Below are 26401 nucleotides of genomic sequence, written 5' to 3' on the forward strand. Positions count from 1 at the left end.
GTAAACTCATTCCTAATTTCTCAAATTTAAAAAGATAGAACTAACACCTTATACAACTAATACAGCAGCCTGTCGGGTAGCCCAGTGGTTAAAGCGTTCTTTCGTCACGCCGAAGACCCGGGTTCGATTCCCGACATTGATACAATGTGTAAAGCCCATTTCTGGTGTCCCCCGCCGTGATATTGCTGGAATAGTGCTTAAAGCGGCGTAAAACCATACTAACTCACTACAGCGGCCTAGGTGTATATATATATATATACACACACACACACACACACACACACACACACACACACACACACATTATGCAGTAACATGACTGTATTACCGGACAAAACGACATCTAACTATTGTCACTCACTCTTTTGAAAACCTTTTTTTTCAAATATTTTCTCATTGAATCAGTGTTACGATGTTGAACGTTTCAAGCATGCATTTTACTCATCGACTCAATGAACATATTGCTGTTGATTATAACCACGAAGTAATACATATCAATATGAGATTGTAATTTGTGAGAATATCGATAAGCACATTACGGTTGATGGTTAATCTTTGTTGACAGTGTGGGAATGGGTTTTTGGGAACCTTCGTTGTGTCTCTGTTTACATGGTGTAATGAAGTATATTGAACACCATGTACTGCTCACGCATAACATCAGTAATTCCCTTTGATGCATTGTACAAACACAACGTCATTATATGCGAAATCATCAATTTAATTAACTACACATCTGATGCAATAAAAACAGTGAGAATCATTATCATCATTATTCGACATGAACATCTTTGTCTAAAATACGGGGCGGTCGGGTAGCCTAGTGGTTAAGGCCTTAGCTCGTCACGCCGAACACCCGGGTTCGATTCCCGACATGGGTACAATGTGTGAAGCCCATTTCTGGTGTCCCCCGCCGTGATATTGCCGGAATATTGCTAAAAGCGGCGTAAAACCTCACTCACTCACTCATTGTCTAAAATACAACAAATGTAATTGACACAACATCAAAGAACAGTGTTTAGTACCAAGCGTATATAATGTACATTTCAGAAACAAAGATCCCATTGAATTATTATCAATATACCAACATGGAGATGTTCAATTACAGAAGAGTGAGTTGGGTTCAACGCCGCTTTTAACAGTATTCCAGTTATATCACGGCGTGTCAGCTTAATGTGTGAGGAAAGCCCGAAGTGTTGTGCAGGTCTAAGACGTTTACCACTTCAGTGAAACCCACGAGCACGGGTATGGTGCTGACAAACCTAGAAACATAATTGGGGCGAACCAATTATGGCGTTCCCAAAGGACGCAACTCTGCACAGCGTATCGCGGCGCCTTAGACGACTGGCCACCCGTGCCCCCTAATTTCAGAAGAACCGGACATGTTGATTTGATTGCTTACAACTGTAGTTGGAATATTTTCAGCGAGTTTTGTTTTATATTTATTTGTATCTTTTTTCTTCCTGAACATCGACGTTTCATTATCCGCCGTCATATTGCTGGAGTATTGCGGAGTGCGGCGTTAAACAACAAACAAACAAACGTTTCATTCCACAGAACGGGTACGTCATTAAGAAAACAAAACGAACAAGGGTTCCCACTACATCAAAACTCTTGGAAATAGTGCTTTATTCAAACTGAAGACATTAAAACAGAATTGAGCTCATTTAGAACAATCAGATGTGATGTGATAAGTTCCGAGATGTGTAATATGTGTTCCAGATTCAACCAGACGGTGAACAGGTTCTTTTAGTTTTCAGCGTTTGTATGGTTTTCAACGATAAGCTGTAAAGTACTAATTGCTGTGGATGGGACATATGTGTAACAGTCAGTGAGTAAAATCAATCAATGTTTAAAATGACTGAAATGCTCACTCAGACAATTTACACTTGTTTGTTTGTTTGTTGTTTAACGCCGCACTCAGGATTATTGCAGCTATATGACGGCGGTCTGTAAATAATCGAGTCTGGACCAGACAATCCAGTGATTGACATAATGAGCATCGATCCACGCAATGACGTGCATCAACCGAGTCAGCAAGCCTGACCGCCCGATCCAATTAGTCGCCTCTACAAGCAGAGTCGCATTTCACGGCAAGCGTGGGTTGGTGAAGACCTATTCTACCCCGGATCTTCACGGGTCTAGACAATTTACAAAACACCAAAATATTTTAGTCATTTTACAATTATTTGTCCATCAGATTGACTAAAAGTCTCAAAGAAGTTAAAACGGCTTAACAAACACCAGAATAGAGTTAATTTGCTTGGATTAACAGACAAAAAATTGAATACATTGACCTACGTTTTCTTAGAATCCTGTCATTTTCAATCACTGGGTGATGAAATAGAGCATACACACGTTGATGATTCATTTTTATATTATAAAAAATGGAAACATAATTGTAATATTACTGAAATATTTAGGCGTTTTGTACATCGCCTTAGTAAAAAAATTCAATCATTTTACACATTGACTGTAACACATACACCTGGGACAAAACTAAGCTGCATGTTTATTTCCATATATTCCGATCTTCCCGGTTTTCTGAGGTTATGTCTACACAGGTTCTTTATCCAATGTTATACAGGTCTGATACACCACCAATAGCTGGTGAAATGTTGATACAAAAACACTGTATGATCCTCCAGTGAATGAGTATGGTTTAAGACCGCTTTAGCAATATTCCAGCAATATCACGGCGGGGAACTTTACAAATGGGCTTTAACATTGTACCCATATGGGGAATCAAAGCTTAATCAAATCAAAGAGTAATCAAATAATTATTGATATGGAAAAGTTATAAAACATGTCATTACATAATCGATTTCGGTGTCTCTGAATTGGGATTGGCCCTTTGTGTTCAGAAACAAAATGTGTTTCGTTTACGATTTTTAATAATGGTTACTTTATGTGGTATATGTAGTGAACGGTACTCAATTTTTTACCAAGTGTACATCTGCATTTACAAAGAAGAGCGTGGACATTGGTTACCGGGCTTTTATGTATAATTTTTGGATAGGATATTTAGGCAAAAAGTAGGCATCCCCATGGGCGCCAATTTTGGTACCCTCCTTGCTGATCAGCTATGCATACGAATACGAACTTATGCTCGGATAGGTAAACTACCATAAAATTGGAATTTGGCAAATTAACTAAATATTTACGTACCTCGATGATCTGAAATCGTTCAGCAATGGTCAAGTAGCCAATTCCCTTCTACTTTCTTTTTATGTCGTGCAATATCCCAGCAACTCCAGCCTTTGGTGTCTACATTTCACAACCTTTGAGGTGTAATCGAGCACACTCTTTCCGCGAAGATTTCAAAGATCGTCATACGACTCTTGCTCAAAAGTTGTTTGATCCGGGTTTTTGCATTCCGGGCCTCGGTGTAGCTTTCAACGTTTTATGGTAGATACGTAAAGTCCAATGCAAATCCTTATTTTGGTTTTTGATCTTATGTTTCTTCAGGTGAACAATTGACTAGCCTTTGCATGTCTTTGCGACGGTACCAATGGTGGGACACGATACACTCACGTTTTTGTGAGGACCTGTTATCATCACTATTTCTCTGTGGTTCATACAATACTTGCTTATGATATCGTTGTATAACACAATGGACTCATGGGACTATTGAGAATTTTGGTAGCCTTTATTCAATCGTGAGACCTGGATGAAATTGTATCAAGAATAAGTGCATAACATTGCCATTACAATATAAAAAAAGTATGGTACTTCCAGTAATATGTTGTATTGACCTTGGGTCCTTATTGAACACACATATAACATGGTTTACATGGTATCAGAGCGCATACAAAGCAGTTCAATCTCGACTGAGTGTGAAAAGGTGATATTTGATAGCAGCGATGAAGAGTGAGTAAGTGAGTATGGTTTTACGCCGCTTTTAGCAATATTCCAGCACATATACATCATGGCGGGGGACACAAGAATGGGCTTCACACATTGTACCCATGTGGGGAGTCGAACCCGGGCCTTCGGCTTGACGACCGAACACTTTAACCACAAGGTCCTACCAACCCCAAGTGATGAAGATACCAGCCTGCAAGCTATTTGGGGATTGAGGACAAACTCACCACAAAGTTCCACAACATAGGCAATGACATGGCAGCTCATCTTCCCAAATAGTATCACATGAAGTCAAAACGCTACCTGATGTGCTTTGGCAACTTCTATTCGTATCGCGAAAAGCCACAAGGTTGTACGAAATGTGCTATGAAGCGAACACCGATCTGTGTTCTATATTTCTTCTTCACTGAGGTTAAGCTGTATGTATATGCTACAAGTGTTGAAGTGTCTCGAAACATAAAACACTTTAATTTCCAGATACAGTATACTACGGTTATAACGAACTCAAAGGGACTACTAATTTTAGTTCGTTATAACCGTAGTTCGTTATAAGCATATATACAGCATAACTACAGCAAATAGTCGGGACCAAAAAGTTAGTTCGTTATATCCGTCAGTTCGTTATAAGTGTTTGAAATTTAACGAACGATCTCGCAGATGAACATTTGATTCCACATACAAGGAACATCGAAAAGACGCCCAGTACCGATGATCAAGCCAACGCAGGACTCATCCAAGAAATTTGGTTCACCAACATTCCAGTTACTGTCATTTACGAGGCGTCCGTCTTCCCACACATATGTACCTTCTACATCCTTGTCATCTGCACCAACGAACACGTGTTTGTTCTTCCCTGCAATTGACATATTAACCGTTAGTATAAAGATAGTGAGTGAGTGAGTTGGGTTTAACGCCGCTTTTAACAGTATTCCAGTTATATCGCGGCGTGTCAGCTTAATGCGGGAGGAAAGCCCGAAGCGATGCAGGTCTCAGACGTTTACCACTTCAGTGAAACCCACGAACACGGGTATGGTGCTGACAAACCTAGAAACATAATCGGGGCGAACCGGGATTCGAACCCACAATCATAGGTTTCTGGCGTGCCTAAGGGACGCAACTCTGCACAGCGAATCGCGGTGCCTTAGACGACTGGGCCACCCGTGCCCCCGTTAGTATAAAGATAACCATTGTTGTTGTGTTACACTTGAAGTTATAATGATATAAAGCTCAGATAGTTCACATATTGGACGAATTATTTTATATCATTAAACCTGACACTGGCAAGTGAAACCACAATTTCCAATATGGGCCGTGGTAGCCTGTACGTTTTGAAACTTCATTTATCATGTTAATATCGGATTCCGAAGTTGTAAAAAACGCAAAAAATAAATAAATAGACTATTCAAAGGCTGCGTTGGGTGTTTACCTGTCCACTGAGCTCCATTCGCCTCATGTTAGAGCTAATAATACATACTTGTATTTACCAACAGGAGATTGTCAATGGGAATGCATGGTTTTGTCGTCCTGTCACTTTGAATATGCTTTTGACACAATCTCAAGACAAACCTGAGCCGTCTGCTTGTAACATGCACACATATTTTCGACGATTTTGTTTTGCTTTTGTTAAACATGACAGTAGAAATGCATTCACTCGTTTTGGGGCAGCTTCGGTTAGCATGGGTCGTTTACAGAGGACAGTGGTTTTGGATATACGTTCGAAGTGTTGTCAAATATATTTATTCAGAAAATTTGTTACCAGTTTGGTTAGGTGTCATGAGGTAGCATGACCTAACAGAATGAATGAAATTAAGAGTGAAATGTTGTCATACACAACTGTTAGATACTAAAAAGAATTCCTCACTCGAAACGATTTTATATTAAGTTGGGCGATGCATCCTAAGCAGGGTAAAGAATGATATGGAATTCCAAGTTACTTGCATAAAAATACTCCATCTATCATCACTGATGGCGTTAGCTGCATGAAGATAAATCGCTGGACAATCTTTCTTTAAATTTAGTGGTCAACAAAACTAAATTGTCCACGTCTCCCTCTTTATTGAGACTAGTTATCAAATTTCAATTAATCAATCTTGATTTCTGAACACCGAAAATTCCTAGGCCTATGGTACATAAATAAAAAGTAGTTGAGGGTACATTTACACAATAGAGAACACATCAATAGCCATGATTATAACATTTAGCATACATTCGATAAATGGGTTAATGGGCAGCATTTATATTTCCCTCGCACTATCAGTTTAAACGCTATATACTTCTATTTCCGTCTCATATCTCAGGCAAGAAAGTAGTCAACTTTACTCCCGTGTTCATAAAACAACCTAATATAACGTCACTTCCGATCGTCTACGTCATTTCTTCTGGCCTACGTCACTTCCTCTCACAAAAACAGCATGCTTTCTTTCAATATCGCTTTCACCATATCAACGCTAACTACATTTCAACTAAATGTCTTTCGCAATCGGACCCGTGAAGATCCAGAGTATAATAGGTCTTTAGCAACCCATGCTTGCTGTAAAAGGCAACTATGCTTGTCGTAAAAGGCGACTTACGGGATGAGGTCAGGCTCGCTGACTTGGTTGATGCATGTCATCGATCCCAATTGCGTGATGCAAAAATCACATATTGACGGTTTCGAGTGGGAAGTGACTGGTCCTGACCAACTTTTCAGGCAAGCCGACTTCATTCTTAGCAAATGACTCTGCAGGGTTGCGGATCTTCTCAACACATTGTGCATACACAATTCAATGGTCGTTCAGATAGCCTCCCCTTGGGCCGATTTGATATAGCACTTCGCTTGGTTGACACTTATTTCTGTACCATCCAGCAGTACGGAACCATAAACAAAATCAACATTGACATGATTTCTTAAAAGAGGTCCGCATATTTGCCAGGTTTTTCCTGAATCTGGTCAATCATATTTGTGTCAAAAGTGACAGAAAGTTCAATGATATATAAGAGTGAGTGAGCTGGGTTTAACGACGCTTTTAACAGTATTTCAGTATATCGCGGCGTGTCAGCTTAATGTGGGAGGAAATCCCGAAGTGATGCAGGTCCCCGACGTTTACCACTTCGGTAAAACCCTAGAGCACGGGTATGGTGCTGACAAACCTAGAAACATACACGGGGCGAACCGGGATTCGAACCCACAATCATAAGTTTCTGGCGTGCCCAAGGGACGCAACTCTGCACAGCGAATCGCGGCGCCTCAGACGACTGGGTCACCCGTGCCCCCCAATGATATATATGATTTCATTGTGTTTATCAAAAAGGACAAGATCAGGTTTGTTGGCCTGGATACGTCTGAGGCTGAGGCCTATTTTGTATTTATCATTTTCCATGATGCCCTCTACTTATTCTGGGTTGTACCATGGATGAACCTCTGAGTCAAAACCAAAAACATGGCGAAGACGGTAATAAAATGATCGAGTTACACCATCATGTCGTTTAAGATACTGTGTTTGTGCCAAACCTGGTTTCTACTGCCAATTTGGTGGACAATATCATTAAATTCATTACATAATCTACATTTCATATTTACATTTTGATGCAAAATCACACATTGACGGTTTCGAGTGCGAAGTGACTGGTCCTGAGCAACAAACAGAAAGCCTTCTGTTTTACTTTTCAGGCTAGACGACTTCATCCAAGCGAAGGACTCTGCAGGATTGCTGATTTTCTCAACACACTGCATATAAACTCGATGCAGTGGTCATTCAGATAGCCTCTCCTTGAAAACATGAGTCTAGGCCGACTTGATAAGGCACTTCGCTTGGTTGACACTCATTTCTGTACCGTCCATCAGTACAGAGCCATAAAAAATCAGCACCGACATTGAGGTTATGTAAATATAAGCGATTGAGGGAAGAGCGAGGGTGGTGGGATCTATTGTCTGACATGATTCTTCGTGTGAGGGTGTCAATACCCTGAATTCCTTGTTTTGCCCAATCAACAACACCAAAAGAATATGAAAGGACGGGTACAGCATAAGTATTTGTGGCTTTTACTTTATTGCGAGCGTTCAGCCCTGAACTCCTGATCTTCTTAAGTTTACATTTGTACTCTGCCCGAAGTTTTTCCTTGATATGGGCATTCTGGAATTTGTCCCTAATCTGCATCCTTAAGTACGTATAGGCATGACCTTCCACGAGATGGTCAATAACTCCTCCTCCAACTATACTGACTGATCCTCCCTCTTCTACCTTGCCACGTTTCAGATGAAGACTGTTGTATTTGTCGAGTCCAAAGGACATGCCGATGTCATTAGAAAAGGACTCGACAAGGAGAATCTATTTTTGAGTGTGGATCCACCATTGGCAATACGTTCAAGGTCATCCATGTAAAGGAAGTGAATAAGGGGTGTTATTATTATTATTATTATTTAAAGATTAAAAATAAAAAATGCATCAAAGAGGGTTTGGGTAATCCTGGCACAGTTAGTCTGATTAGGCTCATCATCAGCACAGGGCCCTTGGCCCCTCTACACGCAGCCCAGACAGCGAATGGGACTTCTCCAAGGAAGCGCTGCCTAGTCAAATCCACCCAGAACTTTTCGGAGAATGTGAAAACTTCCCCAAAACTACAGCCTTTTGCATCACCCAGATTGTCGGAAGGGCTGTATTCCTGGTAGCAAAGCCGGGTACTCTCCCAATGTCAGTCAACAGATTGGGAGATACCATACCTAAGGCACCGAGAACAATGGACAAGACCAGGTTTGCCTGGATATGTCTGAGGCTGTATACGGGCCTATTCCAAAGAAATTTGTATTTATCATTATCCATGACGCCCTCTACATATTCCGGGTCGTACCATTGATGGAACTTACTATTATTATTATTATTATTATTATTATTATTATTATTATTATTGTCGTAGGTTGAAAGATATCATGTTTAGGAGATACTGTCACAGCCTTAATATGCAATAGTGGCACAGTAATGGCATGCTACTTACACGGGTCGGTAGCAGCTAGTTTTGATATTGCCTCCATCTTGTGAGCGTCAGCAAGGACAATGAGTCTGCCCCCACGGAGGCCACACTGAGTGACGGCGGAATCGTGGGTGGCCGGCTCGTGGGACAGCCAGATGCACATCTGAACATCTCTCAGGAAGATGTATCCGTATTCTACTGGGCACCATCCTGAAAGAATATATTCAGATGTGATGCTTTTACTTTCCAACAAAATAAATCACAAAGAAAAGGTACTGTAAAATCAGTGTAACTCCCATGTCAGGTACAGGATGAGTGAGGAATGTGTCTGTGTGGTCAGTGAGACGGTAGAGGTGTAAAGTCCAACGGACAGTACCTCAAGTTGACGATGAGTTGTGAAGTTTTCGAGTAAATTAAAGCATCAAAACCATATCAATAATCATACAAAATCCAATTTTATCATAAACATGTGTTTTGTTTGTTTGTTGTTTAACGCCGCACTCAGCACTATTCCAGCTACATGACGGCGGTCTGTAAAATAATCGAGTCTGGACTAGACAATCGAGTGATTGATATCATGAGCATTGATCCACGCAATTGGGATCGATGACATGCATTAACCAAGTCCGCGAGCCTGACCACCCGATCCCGTTAGTCGCCTTTTACGACAAGCATAGTCGCCTTTTACGGCAAGCATGGGTTGCTGAAGACCTATTCTACCCCGGAATCTTCACGGGTCTAAACATGTGTTTAGGAATCACTATCAAATAGGGATGATACCAAATCTTCGCTTTACAAGGTGTTATAAGAGTGCATCGTGCCTCACTCTTCATAAACAAATGCTTTTTTAACGCCGCATGCAGCAATATTCAGCTATATGACGACGGTCTGTAAATAACCGAGTCTGGACCAGACAATCCAGTGATTGATATCATGAGCGCATCGATCCACGCAATTGGGATACGATGACATGCATCAACCAACACAAACACATGCAGAGGCAAGTCAAACTCCTAAAACAACCACGGGAACATATGGTACAAGTTAAAATAAGGAATTGCATCGGAAATTATATTTTTAGAAATATCCTCTACGCGTCTACCATAAAACATTTTCAAAAGTTTTGTGAGGTCTTCAGCGCTGTAAATCTGATCAAACAACGTCTGAGCAAGAGTCGGAGGCCACTCTTGCAAATCTTGGTCGAACGAGCTCGCTCGATTTTACCTCAAACGCTGTGAAATGCAGACACGAAGGGATGAAGCTGCGAGACCACACTAAACTACGGTTATAAAGAACTCAAAGGGACTACTAATTTTAGTTCGTTATAACTGTAGTTCGTCAAAAGCATATTTACAGCATAACTACAGGAAATATTCGGGACCAAAAAGTAAGTTAGTTCGTTATATCCGTCAGTTCGTTATAAGCGTGTTCGTTTTAACCGTAGTCTACTGTATGTTGTCATATATTCTTGTGGATAGATAGTTGTCACACTCACATTTATAGGTGTAATAAGAAACATGGTCTCTTCTACTAGTTCGGGCGGGTAAGTCAGTGGAAGGGAATCGATCATTTAGCCATTATTTAACGACACGAGAAGATCCGGGGTAGAATAGGTCTTCAGCAACCCATGCTTGCCGTAAAAGGCTACTATGCTTGTTGTAAAAGGCGACTAACGGGATCGGGTGGTCAGGCTCGCTGACTTGGTTGATGCATGTCATCGATCTCAATTGCGCGGATCGATGCTCATGATATTAATCACTGGATTGTCTGGTCCAGACTAGATTATTTGTACAGACCGCCGTCATATAGCTGGAATATTATATTATATTATATATATATATGGAGTGCAACAAACAACAAACCAAACCAAACCAAAAACCATCATTTAACAATATCAGGTCATCGCTGTACCTGTAGCTTCGTTAAATTCTTTGTCTATTCCCTTGTTTTGAACATCAATGAAGCTGTGAAATTAGGATAGTAAGTTTGTGTGTGGCGTTAGAATATTAAGTGTGTCACGCATTGTCATACAAGTTGGTGTATAAGTAATAAGAACTGGCATCAGGCAGTACTGGTATTCCGCAGCGTTGACGTTGTATATTAAATAGTTAGAAATACCTCATATAATTGCCACAGTACCGTTTGAGAAGGCATAGTGCTTCTCTGCTTGTGTCCGATATCCGATGCTGGCCACGCGGAATGTGTCTGGAACGAGGATTGTGCACAAGGACGCATGCGTGTCGAACTTGAAGAGAGAACATCTTGGGTGTCGTGCACAGTCGACAGCACATGTATCTGCTCGCGTAGTCGCCATCTGGTACACCAGCGTGTAGTGGTCGGGGTGACGCTGTGTCAGCAGCTCAAACGTTGACCTGGTTCCACCCCTTGAGAGAAATATATAAATCAATATAATTGTCATCGTCTCCGCATTGTGTCCTTCATGAAGTTTGACATTATGTATCCATACTTTTCCTCAAAGTGAACATTTTAAATGTATATATTAAATTGAGTGAGTGAGTATGGTTTTAAGCCGCTTTTAGCAATATTCCAGCAATATCACGGCGGGGGACACCAGAAATGGGCTTCACACATTGTACCCATGTCGGGAATCGAACCCGGGTCTTCGGCGTGACGAGCGAACGCTTTAACCACCAGGCTACCCGACCGCCCCTGTTTATATTAAAACTGCTTTCCGAATAGCCCGTTCATGTGGTTGTCTCATCTGTGTCAAAACTATGATACGTCCTTGTTCAGGTAAGAAAACTTTAATAGGTATTCATTTTACCCACCGTGACGGAAAGTGACGTGTACTTCCCTATCACCTTCCGATACTAAAATGCTGATATACTGAACAACAAAAGTTCCCGTGACACTGAATAAGATTTAATGCAAAGTTATGTTTTTTTACCAAATCTGAAACAATTCCGGTTTGCAACAGATAGAAGACTCCTAGTAAGTGTTCAAATGGTATAATTTGCCAAACTGACTTCAGAAAATGTGTGATTTCATAAAACAACAACATGAACATGCCAAAATGTCAATTTATAAATCAATAGCGTGTGTGTCCACCTCTAGTTGCGATGCAAGCAACACATCGTCGCGTCATGGAATGGACCAGGCGTCGCACAAAGATCTGTGGGATATCTGTCCATATCTGCTGGAGCATGTTTGGAAGTTCCTGGAGTGTCCGTGGAACACGTGGTTGACGTCGAAGGCGCCGATCCATCTCATCCCACATGTGTTCGATTGGTGATAGATCAAGGGAGCGAGCCGGCCAGGGGATGACATTCACGTTGCTTTGTTGAAGAGAGTCCTGAACAAGTCGAGCAATATGAGGCCGGGCGTTGTTATGTTGAAAAGTAATGCCTGGACCATGACGACGAAAAAACGGTAGAACAACAGGGCCGATGATCTCGTCGCGGTAGAGCTGTCCATTGAGATTTCCCTCTACCACTATCAAACGGGTCCTCTGTCTTGCTGTAATCCTATACAATAACGCTGCCGCCCCCGAACCGATCTTCTTCTGGGACACAATGGTTGACGTAACGTTCACCTTGACGTCGGTACACTCGAATCCGTCCATTGCCGCGGGTTAGGTGAAAACGAGACTCACCAGTGAATAGAACTTGTCCCCACTGCATCGCCGTCCAGCGTAGACGTTGTCTGCACAACTGTAGACGTGCTTGACGGTGTTTTCCTGTCAAAATGGGACGTTTGGCGGGTCTTCTGGCAACAATCCCTGCACATCTGAGGCGACGACGTAAGGTTTGTGAAGATATTCGTCGAAGGCCTGGGATGCTTCTTGCAGCCACTTTTGCTGGCCGGTATCGATTTCGTAGGTGTGTTGTTCGAATCCAGTTGTCTTGTCGATTATTGGTTACGCGTGACCTGCCACCCCGAGGATGGTCTCTGACTGCATTCGTATGTAGCCAACATTGCCATAAACACCAAATGGTGTTTCTGTGGACGTTAAATTGTCTTGCAACATCACGATGACTCGATCCTGCGTCAAGCATACTAATGGCTCGCAGGCGCTCATTTTCGGACAGGCATGGCATTTCGTAATGTTGAATAACTGCGTAATTTTGTTGTTTTTCTGAGTGTCAGCAGGATGCTAAACAATGCATAAGGAATCCCGTTAACCCACATGTTTTTATACCCATTCTTGGGTAGTGAAATGCATGGGGTTTGCATAAAAGTCAACTTTTGCATGGAATGCATGCTTTTCTGTAGCAGTTCCGTGTTTGTGACTTGATTCCATACATGTACTACAATATTGAAAACCAAACTTTACTTGTTTGAAAAATGCACTGTATTGTATGTTCTGTATCTGTTGTCCCTGGGGCATGCCAAAAACATAAAAGTGCTTTGCTTTGATAATATTTTTAGGTTGGTCAGAACCAACAACGAGCTAATGGGCTTCCCTAAAGATAGTCATTGCCATTGCCCCCCCCCCCCCCCCCCCCTCCCCCCCACGATTTTTTTTATAGGCATTACTTAGAAGTTGCCGGATGACAAAGTAGACACAATGCATGGATAACAACGGTACTAAAGAAGGTGTTATCTATAAACAGTGTCTACTTTGTCACTTACAGACATTGTATTTTGTATGAAATAAATATTTATGACCTGAAGAAGGCAATATATGAGAGTCGAATCACTCCCAGAACGAATATCCTAAACGTGATGCGATATTTGCTAGCATTGTTATTCGACGTCATTATCAACTTTGTAATGTAATAAAGTAAGGTGACGTGACGTGACGTGAGATATATAGCCGCAGGTTAACCTTGTTACCTCAATCAGACACAGTATTCTGACAGGTTAACAGGAAGTACCATATTTCACGGCTCTTTGTATGACGCGACCGGGGATCGAAACACCGACCTTCCGCACTATAAAGTAATAAGACAGGTGACGATAACATTTGGTTGGTTTGTTGTTTTATCCGTGTTCTCTTCCCTGGTTGGTGCTTCATGATGCTTCCTTTTGTTTTGTTTGTTTGTTTGTTGTTTAACGCCACACGCAACAATATTCCAGCTATATGACGGCGGTCTGTACATAATCGACTCTGGACCAGACAATCCAGTGATTGATATCATGAGCATCGATCCACGCAATGGGGATCGATGACATGCATCTACCAAATCAGCGAGCCTGACCACCCGACCCCGTTAGTCGCCTCTTACGACAAGCATAGTCGCCTTTTACGGCAAGCATGGGCTGCTGAAGACCTATTTTACCCCGGATCTTCACAGATTACAACCACATCTAATGATTAAATAAAATGTATCCTGTCCTGACATTTTAACATTTTATGTTCAAACACTTACGTAATCCTTGAGAACAGCAGCAGCAGGCAAATCATGATTTTGAATCTCATCATATACTAACGATCGTCAATGGTGCAGTACCTTCATTTGACGCACAAGTTCTAAGTGAGATAGTTCCGTTGATGTCAAATTCCCAATGACATTAATTTTGCATCAAAAGTCATAGACAAAAGAAAATATATCTTCGAACGGCAGACCGTATGGACCACTGGTGTCTGATCAAGCTAACACTATAATCATCTAGTTAAACAAATTGCTCTGGTTGGTGGTTCAGGTGGGTAGTTCCGACTTTGCTTTGATCAATTCTTGTTATAAATGTTTGACTTAATAATGACTATCCCATTAGAGAGAAACGTTTTGATAACTGACATTATGCAACAACATGAGTGGCATCATAACAAAGTAAGATATCAGGTATGCATGGCTGTTCAAGAAGAACATTTCATGGGATTTGGCTATATGCGTAATTAAGTTACCTTAAGTTACTAGAACAACCAATGTGTAACCCATTACAGTTGTGTCGGCAATCGATGGTAATTGGTGGCTATGCTTATAAAATATACATATTGCACTTCCCGGGGAACAGAGAAGCATCTAATAAACTCTTATTAGATTCAAATTAAGGATGGTAAAGTATTGACTGTTTTACAAAGATATTCCACTTCGACCTATCAGTGAATGTGTACCGATCAATGTACAGATATAATGACAACACTTTTTCAACATTCACTAACATGTTTTCATTTTAGTCTCCTCGGGTTTAGTTAGTGTGTGATGTTGTCATTGGCAGAATGCGACCCGTGAAGATCCGGAGTATAATAGGTCTGTTAGATATTTTTCATATATATCTGCAAAACCGTAGTTTGAAAAATTAAAGGAGACTGATTATTTTGTTGAGAATAGAAATCTTGCAACAATGTAACTTTTGTGACAGTCAAATTTTTATTTTCTACCGTCTCAAGCATAAATATTTTTTTAAAGAAATTTCTTGGACAAAATACTTTTTCCAATAAACCCCCAGGTCCCCAGGATATCAAATGGTCGGTCCTTAAACCGTCATTTTCGTCAGGGGTGATAACTTCATGTAAGCCAAAGAAAGTAGCTATACTACACACTAACACTGCTTGTTATATAAGCAGGGCGGTGGAGGAAGTCTAGTGGTTAAAGCGTTCGCTCGTCACGCCGAAGACCCGGGTTCGATTTCCAAAATGGGTACACTGTGTGAAGCCCATTTCTGGTTTCCCCTGCCGTGATATTGCTAAAAGCGGCGTATAAACAACTGTAGTCAGTCAGTGTTATAGATGCAAGTAAAACATAATTATACTAAACCAAAAAATATGTTTGAACATGTACAGTGCAATGCATTGTTTCTGGACTAGCATCCTCAATTCAGACCGACACACCACTCAAAACATTATACTCAACCCATACCGCTTCCCTCACTATCGTTGCAAACACAAGAGCTATGGCGTATCATGGTAGAAGGCACAAGTAGAAAGCCCGCGGTGCGCGTTCGGTTCCAAATTTAAGTTCTACGTTGGAAACACAGCATGTTTATCTCCGAATTAAGTGAATGACCGATATCACGGTGTTTACATTAATACAAATGGCGTTTAATTTTAAAGTGATATTGCCCACTGACACAACAAAGGCAGTTTTCAAATCTATATTACAACGCGTATATGTGGCTGTTCGCTGAAGTAACACGTAACGTTTACGGAATAGATCAACCAATCGTTTGTATGTGAATACCTCGCACCAGATCGACACGGCACCTGTTCAAATAGAAGAGGGATATGGAGCTGTAGGGATTTGGCAAGGATGAGACTAATACTAATACTAATTGCAACCCCTACAAAACTGCATGTACGTTCTTAACTATGTTTAAATAATTACAAAGACTTAGCCCCCTATACATTGCCAGAGTGAGTGAGTGAGTGAGTTGGGTTTAGCGCTGCTTTTAACAATATTCCAGTTATATCGCGACGTGTCAGCTTAATGTGGGAGGAAAGCCCGAAGTGATGCAGGTCTCAGACGTTTACCGCTTTGGTGAAACCCACGAGCACGGGTATGGTGCTGACAAACCTAGAAACATAATCGTGTCGAACCGGGATTCGAACCCACAATCATAGGTTACTGGCGTGCCCAAGGGACGCAACTCTGCACAGCGAATCGCGGCGCCTTAGACGACTTGGCCACCCGTGCATCCTATACATTGCCAGAACACAATCATGTTGTACATATATATATATATATATATATATATATATATATATATATATATATATATATATATATATATATATATATATATATATATATATATATATATATATATATATATGAGTCACAAGGATGCTCTTTCAACTTGGACTTCCATTAACTTGTATATAGTACATGACAGGTCCACAAGTATAGGGCAATTATATAATCAATAGGGCAATTTCCGTTGACGGTCATCGATTCCGAAAATGAATACTGTTGGCGCTTGGACAATTGTCACTCATTAAAATAAACAGACTGTCAGTATATGTCCGTCGGGACTTTCAGATACATCAAAACACCGGTCAGCACGGTGATTCACTGGTTGGGTAATCAATAATCATTGTCAAAACATATTGATTTTGAAACCAGGACCATGACAGCACTTCATTACCTACAGTTTCCGATAATGTCGATGAATATTTCATATTAGTCAATATTCCCTCAATACGAGGTTCAATATTCCCTCAATACGAGGTTCAATATTCCCTCAATAGGAGGTTCAATATCTTTATCTTCAGGTCTCCTGGGGTGAGGGCGGTAGGGTTCTTTTGTCACGTTGACGGCCCTGTTCGATTCTCCATAAGGGTACAACGTGTATGTGAAGTCGTTTAAGGTGTATCCCATCTGTAAACGTTATGTAATATTGTTTACAGCGGTGTAGAACCTTACTCACTAATATTTGACTGGAAATGACCTTGGTCCTTAAAGTACATCTTACACTACAGACGGACGGTGGTGTAGGCTAGTCACGCCGCAGGTCCATATTGAATGGGTACAATGTGTGAAGCCCATTTCTTGTGTACCCCGTCGTGATATTAAAACAGTTAAGGACAAAGCAATGTATTTTATATTTATTTATAAATGCACTGTGATATTTTTGCAACGATCGGTGTATATCTATACATTTCACGTCCAAGATTATTGCACTTATATAGCGACGTGCATGCACGTGTGTGTGTGTGTGTGTGTGTGTGTGTGTGTCAGCTTGTGCTAGTCCGGAATGATGCCGATTTATAGTGCTAGCACACTGAGATACCATGCCTCAGTTTGACATGAATGCCCCACTCAGACACAGTATACTGACTCCGAGCCGACCAGTCCTTGTTTCAGCCCCTTAATGCCGAGCGCCAGACAGGGTAACAACAAGTACAATCTTTTAACGTCTTTTGGTATGACGCGGCTGGGAATCGAACCCCGGACCTTCCGCTCTCCAGGCGGACGCTCTACCATTAGACCACGGAGGCGGTCTGCGAACACCTGATGTCATCACTCAATTTCCACAGGTATTTGGCCTTTACGACAAGTGAAATCTGTGAAGATCCGGGGTAGAATGGTCTTCAGCAACTAGTATCATACTAGTATTGTGGAGGAAACAACTAGTCCCTCTAAATTCCCAGGCATGGATTAACGGACTAGTGAACTATATGCAGTTCCTATAAATAGCACAAGTACCTTATTAACATCCTTTTTCGTTATTTATGTCATAACCGTCTCATTCTTAATGCAATGATAAGTGCATATTCCTCTCTTCTCAAACATTCATCACGAACACATTTATTTTGAAAACATTTATAATTACAAACTACACTATTCCATACATCCCTGTATTTATGTTGTGATTCACAAGTAAACACCCATGCTGTTAAATGGAAGTGTGCACAAGTTGAAATGAGCAAGTTTCAGGATTTATTAGGGGCAAAATGATGCACAGAAGTTGCACTTGAACAACATGCAGGATGTATATGAGTCAAACTGATTCGGTGAACGGAGTTCGCCTTGAACATCCTTATCACAGGAGTCCAGCATATACTTCAAAATATGATATGACACCTGGAAAAGTGGCAATGCACAATTTTGTCGAAATAAATGAAATAATATTTTACCTACACCTGAAAATCCCCCCCCCCCCTCCCACACACACACACGATTAATTTATGGAGAGCTTGGATCGGATGTTTTCAGCAACCATATTGATCATCATCGCATTGGACGCCAGGGGCAGACATGGTTAATCAGATACTACTTTGCACAGTGTTATTACTGTCGATCTACAGGTATGGCCACTGCAAACAACGCAAGCTACGTGCGTGTCTTCTGATCTGAGTACGTTTGGCGCCAGAATAAACTTTCATATATGAGAGTACAATCACACAGCTTTGTTTACATTTGGAAAAAAACCAGACTACTCTCGAGACAGTGTATGATCAATCTATGTGCATCAATACTTATATATATGTCCAGAGACATAGAGTTAAACCCTGGACCTTTGAATATAGATCTAGAAGACATGAAATCAGCAATCATTCGGCAAATAAAAGATTCAGAGGATAAACTAACAAACGAAATCAGATGAATGAGGTAAGATAGCCAGGTGTTACATGGTGACGTCACAGATCTTGAAAAACAACTCAAGGAGACCAAAGAAGAAAACATCATCATGAGGTTAAATATTGATGCTGTTGATGATAATGCTTATGGGATCCATGATGGTTTTGATGTTATTGATTCAAGCATAGAGGATCTTGATAAACGAATCATATACTGTTTGCAAAAATAAATCATTGGATGTCCTGAACTCTGCCAGAACTGATGACAATGAACTATTATCACTGAGGGATATCGAGAGGACACTTAGGATAGGACGCCTGTCGTCCGATAAACCACGCCCAGTTATTGAGAAAATGGTGAGGTGAGGTGAAATGGGGTTTAACGTCGCGTCCAAGATTATTGCACTTATATAGCGACGTGCATGTACGTATTGCGAAAATGATTCATTGGGACGATAAAATAGACTCTGACCTTGAGAGGTTCTCTTAAGTGCAGAGGGTACCGTATAGCAAACGATCTGACGATGAACCAGAGACAAGAAATAAAACAATGCAAAGAGAAAGACCCAAGCAAACATTATTTCTATAAAGGTGGTAAACTGTCGTCTGCTCCTTACGTAGGCTTCACGCGTAAAGGAGGTGATCTCGTCCCGCGAGTCACGTGACGGAAACACCCCCCGTGGGGCCGACAGAGGTAACGCAGGCAGGGGGAGGGGGAGACCGACACAGAAGAGACAGGGGCACGGATATACAGGCGGTGTCGTCGGAATCCATTTGTAATATCGTTAATGCTGTGAAACCCGTGTTTTGGAATATATCAGGATTGCTCTCAAAGTTATCAGACTGAGTGTCTATGATTTAAAAAACAACAATTCGACATAATTTTTTTGACAGAAACATGGACCCAGAAACTCAATTTTGATGAAACGTTCTGCGAATGTACCAACTTTATTAAAACAGCAGACAAGATAGCAAATAAATTTGGGAAGACCTTCAGGTGGAATTTGTGTTTTCGTAAAAATGAATCTTATAGATTATGTTAAAAACTCATGGATCACAGAAAGTGGTGTACATCTTTTCCTTGACAGGTCACTGTTTGGACTTAAAAAAACACGTGTTATACTGCTGTGTGTATATTCAACCAGAAGGATCTACATGGTACGACAGTAATGTTGGATCTAAAAACGGTATATTGCTATTTCAGGATGAAATGCTTGACATTTTAAGTGATGTTTGTGACGTTTCGTGTATTTTGGGGGTGACTTTAATGCAAGAACTATCAAAGAGCCAGATTATGTGGAGAATGATATACTTGAATATCTCCATGGCCAGGATACTTCATACTGGGACTTTCTCTTGGACAGGTTTAACATGAGTAGATATTCAAAAGATACTATTCTTAATAATTTTGTAAACTATATTACTAATTTATGTGCTCTTTTAAATGTACACATTATGAATGGCCGCTGTGGAAGTGATTCCGAGAAAGGTGATTTTACATTTGTTTGCAATGCTGGGGCAAGAGTTATCGATTACATTATTAGCAACATAGATATATTTGACTTGTGTCAGAATTTTGATATTGAGTCACGCCACGAATAACAGCATCTGCCTCTCACAATGTCTTTACGAGCGCTTCATTCATGTGGAAAACCATCATTTGATAGCGCCTACCACAGTCATTCATAGTCCCCCAACAGAGAGGGTAAACAGTGGTTTGACTGGGAATCTGAGTTGTTAAAAAGGAAAGATGCAATCTTTTTTAAACAATTGCAGGAAAATAAAGGATAGAGACTTGCTAAGTATACTGATTCGAAAAATAAGTACAAAGCTACTTGCAGACAAAAGAAACAAAATTTCATGGACGAAAAAAACAACTGGAAGAAAGTATCAGCTCATCAAATTCATGAGTGGTTTAATTACTTCAAACATCTTTTTATAATGAATAACCTGCAGTTGAACTCTTTTGATAATGATGAAACCAATTTTGCAACGGAAATATCATATTCTTCAATCTCAAAAGAAGAGATTAAAACTACTATTTAAAATCTGGAAAACACTTGAAAAGCCCTTGAATAGACAGAATTCTTTAAATACTCTCTTGATAACACCCCATCGTATTTGGAATTATTATTTAACACAATAATGGATACCGCTTACTTTCCAAAAGATTAGACACTATAGCTAGTTCCAATTCCCAAGACGGGTTCAGTGCGGATGTTGAAAATTATAGGGGGGGTATGCTTACCAGTATATTCAGTAAGATATTTATTAGCATTATTATTAAACGCTTGGTATTGTGGTCGGATACACTTCATAAGATCGAGGCAGAGCAAGCAGATTGTCGACAAGGTGACAAGCTTACTCTTCCACTGATAATATGTTTCTCTTCCAGGCTCTTATGGATAGGTATATTCAACGTAAACGTGGAAAATTGTACGCTATATTTGTAGACTTTTGTTAAGCATTCGATTCAGTCTGTAGAGACAAGTTGTGGTATCTATTTAATTCACATGGTGTCAGTAATAAAATGGGTTAATTGTTATGTGGTATTTATAAGAAAGTTATGCCATGTTCATATCGAAAATAAGGCAAACGCTTTTTGACAAGTACTTTCAACCATGGAGATCTACTGTAGATGTTTCTAGTAAATGCGAATATAATAGATATTTTAAAATGCAAACAACCTGATGATCAACATCATCTGCCTGGCTTCAAAACGCTAGACGGCATTGCGATGTTCTCGATTTGTCTCAGATTGTGTCTTTTCCTGAAGATTATGTAACCTAACTCTATGGTAGCTTTATCTTGGTCTATACTCTAGATGGGAGTTTTTTCCCTTTTCATCTTCCGCCTCTCGTGGAGAAGAATCTAATTTCCCCAATGTATTAATGTTGTAAAATCGCTAAGCTCCGCCTATTTATCTTTTGGGTAACATTCGTGCCAGTGATTTTGTCTTATGTCTATCATTAAAATAGTCTACAATTAAATACAAGTCGAAGTGCTAAATGATACAGGTTTCTTTCTCATTCTCACATCTGAAACTGACTGGGACGAGGGACGATCCAGTCTTTGAAAGGCATTTAGTTGGTTGGTTGTTGTTTAACGCCACACTCAGCAATATTCCAGCTATATGACGGCGGTCTGTAAATAACCGAGTCTGGACCAGACAATCCAGTGATTGACATCATAAACATCGATCCATGCAATTGGGATACGATGACATGCATCAATCAAATCAGCGAGCCTGACCACCCGATCCCGTTAGAGGCCTCTTACGACAAGCATAGTCGCCTTTTAAGGCAAGCATGGGTTGCTGAAGACCTATTCTACCCCGGGATCTTCACGGGTCGAAAGGCGTTAGATCGCTGACTTTGTGTGCTGGCGGTTATGTGCCCCACTCTGGCAAGTGTGGGTTCGAATCCCGGACGGGACTCAACCCAAAAATTTATAATAGAATCTGTACTTTACTAATAAAGTGTTATCCCAAATATAACATTTGTTACATTTGACCACTTTCTAAATGGCATTGTGTATTCATGGTTCCGTAAGGGTGGAAACTGGACTTTAAAGTCAGTTTACGGCCTTGCCTCGGGAAGATGGTATACCACAGCATACCACCTATCTTCAAGGGCATCATACTTTGTGAGCGTCTACGTGTACGTGCACATGGTTACGTGCGTGGTTGCGTGTTTGGTTACTGAGTGCTTGCATGCCATAGTGTGTCTGTCTGTTTGTTTGTTGTTTAACGCCGCACTCAGCAATATTCCAGCTATGTAATCGAGTCTGGACCAGACAATCCAGTGATTGACATCATGAACATCAATCTACGCAGCTGGGAAACGATGACATGTATCAACCAAGTCAGCGAAACTGACCACCGGATGCGATGCGAGGGGAGGCGAGGGGAGGCGATGCGATGCGATGCGAGGCGATGCGAGGCGAGGGGAAGCGAGTTTACTTCGATTTCGAGATTATTGCACGTGTGCTTGCCTATGTGTCTGCTTGTAATGTAAAGCCGGTTTATAGTGCTAATCCACCGAGATACCATGCAGCAGTTTAACATGAATACCCCACACAGTCAGTAAACTGACTACTTGCCGAACAGTCCTTGTTTCATCACATTAATGCCCCGCGCCAGTAATGGTAATAACAATCACCCCACTTTAGCGTTTTATTGATAGGCACGGACGGGGAACGAACCACCGAACTTCCGCTCTCAGGGCAGACGACAGTGGCAGACGACGGAGTAAGTACTCGGCATCACTCGGCATCACATGATCACTTATCTACATGTACCAACATCATTTAAGTTAACAACTATTACACAACGACTATTTACATCTGCATAGCTGTTGGTCTAAAGAGCTTTACAGGCAGATGCAGACAGACTCTTTACGAGGTTAGTTAGTGCTTTGTTAATGGTCCTGAGAAAAGCAATAAAACCAGTATGGCATAGCCAACTACATCTATTTCGCAAGAAGCTAAAACATGTAAATTACAAAAAAAATACTTTGCTTCCTGACAATAAGTGCTAAGCAAAAGCTGAAAAGACCGGACACAGTGTCTTGTGTACTTTGAACATTCATGATCCCAGTCAAATAAATATTTCTGGACTCAATACAATTTGTTGTTCTTCTAGCCGTAAGCATCTATATATACGTAAACCAAAAGGGGTGTTTAAGGTTCGTACCAAGCCCTTGTTTTTACAGCCATTATATGCATTTCCTGACTGGAAGTTTGTGATCGTGTTGTTTCGGAGCAACAATCGACTGGCACCGTCATTGCATTGAGAATGAATTTCCGACTAGCGAAATGGACAAGAGAAAGCACCCAGTCGGTGCATAGATCAACCTCCTTGCATCATTCAAACAGTGCTGATATCGAACCTTATATTGATCCCTTACCTGCGTAGTGAGTAGCAAGTTTGTTTTTCCTTGATCTTTGAAATCTCTGACAAGCTGGCTAGTTTTGAAACGCTGTCAATGTCAATCAAATTAGTAAGAGGGAACGGCCTAGTAATCTAGTTGTAAAAGCGTTCGCTCGTCCCGCCGAAATCATGGGTTAAAAAAGTTCCCAGAACAATGTACGAAGCCCATTTCCGGTGTCCGCCGCCGTCATCATTGCTGGAATATTGCATTAAATCACACTCACTCACTTACGCGCACAGGTGGCGCAGTGGACTAAACTTGTCTTCGTTATCCATCCGCTGGTCGTGGGTTCGAATGCAACATTTGCTGTATAACGATCTTTGGTCTGTCAGCACCCGACACGTGCTCCTGCCATGTCTCACGCACGTGCATACACCTACATACATTTGTTTTCTCGGAATGACCCTTCTCCTCTCATCTTAAAGATAACGAGAAGCAAGCGTATCCACATGCGGGAAATTGCGTGATACATTATGGGAAATGGCACGAATCGGACATGTTTTCAGTGGTCCATTCATATAACGGGTACACTGTGTGAAGACCATTTCTGGTGTCCCACGACGTAATATTGCTGGAATATTGCAAACGCGGCAAAAAACAATACTCACTCCTTCCAAATAATTCAAAAAGCTAGTTTGCCCTTTACGCCAAATGGAATCTGTTTCGGCGGATAATCTAGACTGGTTATTCTCTTGCACTGACAATTAATATTATGCCAAAACTCCTAAATGTACCAGAGACTCATTTTTCCTCCACAAACATCAGTTGAGAAAAGCATCAGACATAAACATAGTATGGCTTATTACTAACATTAATGCACATATATGTATTTGTATTTCACCATGATGATAATTAGGAAAGCGTGGCTTCAATATCTTAAACGAATTAGTTGTTATTTATTCAATGGTTTCAATAAGAAAATGGTCTGTAGCTTCATAATTACAGCCAGCTAACACCTCTGTGTATTCCATAAGATTAACTAAAACAAAACGATGAAGTTTCTTCTCGTTTGATCTTATCCCTTTCTTTACATAACGGTTAACTTACACAAGTGAGGAAAACATACAAATATGAAGAAAACATACAAATGTGAGATATGTTTTTTACCTCCCTACTTTAGATACAAAAGAGGCACTTCTTTATGTAGCGTTAGATACTATAGAAATACTCCTTTAATACAGCATTATATACAATACAACCAATTCTGGCATGTATCGTCAGAATACAATACAAGCACTTCTTTAATACATCTTTAGAATACAATACAAGCACTTCTTTAATGCAGCTTTAGATACGTCACAAGCACTTCTATAATACAGCTTTAGATACTACACAAGGACTTCTTTAATACAGCTTTAGAACACAACACAAGCACTTCTTTAGAATACTATTTAATACAAGCACATCTTTTATACGGCTTAAGATACTACACAGGCACTTCTTTAATACATCTTTAGAATACTAAATCTATTTAATACAAGCACATCTTTTATACGGCTTAAGATACTATACAAGTACTTCTTTAATACAGCTTTAGAATACTAAATCTATTTAATACAAGCACGTCTTTTATACGGCTTAAGATACTACACAAGCACTTCTTTTATACAGCTTTAGAATACTAAATCTAATTAATACAAGCACATCTTTTATACGGCTTAAGATACTATACAAGCACTTCTTTAATACAGCTTTAGAATAATACATCTATTTAATACAAGCACGTCCTTTATACAGCTGTGGAATCCATACAAGCACTTCTTTTAAAACAGCTTTAGATACAACACAAAACATTTGCTTTCACTTTTTTTCACAAATTGTCCAAAGCCTTTGACGACAGAGATGTAACTCTATCCATGGTCTCCACGTTTAATGACAAATGCCCCATCAAGGAATGAAGCTTTTCCTTAAGTTTGTCGTGTTGGATAGTGGTGTGTAAAGTTGAAAATTCAGGATCTGCTGTGATATGGCAACAAATCGTTATAGTGTTTCAGAAATTAAATGGTATTTTTTCCACCTGTGTCAAATACTTTCTGTGAATATATATTAAAGCGACAAAACCAATATCATAATCAGAGTCCAGAGTCTATAACATTAAACAAAGTCCTTCCTTAAGTTTGCATTAAGGATTATGGTAACTCTTTGAGACTGGCATTTGGTGGTACTTTTTCTAGAGCCAACAAATCTATACCCTTCTATGTGTATGTATGTTCATGGAGCTTTGGAATCCGGTACAAATGGATCATTCCTTGATCCATGGGGAATATGTCTTTAGGTTCAGCCATGCCTTGTTGATAATGCACGTTCATACTTTGGTCAGATTTCTTCAATTAACACACTGACCTTAAAATGTGGTATTTCCTAAAGTTCTTTGCTTAAACAATTAATGTAGAGATGATGTTTCAAATTTTACATAGTGTTTGTCTGTCAATGGTATTATTATCAGGTTTTTGTAATTGTATTGTACAGTCGTGCCTCGTTTATACGGACACTTGCGTCATTTCACAATTCGTCCGTATAAACGAATTTCCGTATAACTGAAACCAGCCTCACTGGAAGAGTAAATAATGTTACTTCCCTTCAATTATGCAACCCATGACAGATGACAGAACAAACAGATATGTACATCCACTCAATCTTTATTCATACACGTTTCAAAAAGTCTGTCATGGAAGTTTGAACTTGACCACATTTTGAGGTTTGAATTTTAAGCAATAATTCCAAATTGTCCAGATCG

At 40.3% G+C, this 26401-nt stretch overlaps 1 protein-coding gene across 1 annotated transcript; it reads right to left on the reverse strand.

Moving 5' to 3' along the window:
• Positions 1-4449: 4449 nt before the first annotated feature.
• LOC139446835 (perlucin-like) lies at positions 4450-14226 on the reverse strand. Its single transcript, XM_071228176.1, has 4 exons — positions 14142-14226; positions 10948-11192; positions 8833-9018; positions 4450-4714 (listed from the first exon to the last, which is right to left on the reverse strand). Exons 1-4 carry the CDS (start codon positions 14192-14194, stop codon positions 4500-4502), a joined length of 699 nt encoding a protein of 232 aa, XP_071084277.1. The 5' UTR covers positions 14195-14226; the 3' UTR covers positions 4450-4499.
• Between the last annotated feature and the right edge of the window lie 12175 nt (positions 14227-26401).

Source organism: Haliotis cracherodii, unplaced genomic scaffold (assembly GCF_022045235.1).
Source record: "Haliotis cracherodii isolate W230 unplaced genomic scaffold, xgHalCrac1.p SCAF_6, whole genome shotgun sequence".
Classification (NCBI taxonomy): Eukaryota; Metazoa; Mollusca; class Gastropoda; order Lepetellida; family Haliotidae; genus Haliotis; species Haliotis cracherodii.

Excerpts from the sequence above, each read along its gene's own strand:
- LOC139446835 (XM_071228176.1), bottom strand. The coding sequence starts at position 14,194 with ATGATGAGATTCAAAATCATGATTTGCCTGCTGCTGCTGTTCTCAAGG. Across the intron at positions 9,019-10,947 it reads GCACTATGCCTTCTCAAACG|GATGGTGCCCAGTAGAATAC; the intron begins GTACTGTGGCAA and ends ATATTCTTTCAG. Across the intron at positions 4,715-8,832 it reads ACTAGCTGCTACCGACCCGT|GGAAGAACAAACACGTGTTC; the intron begins GTAAGTAGCATG and ends TGTCAATTGCAG.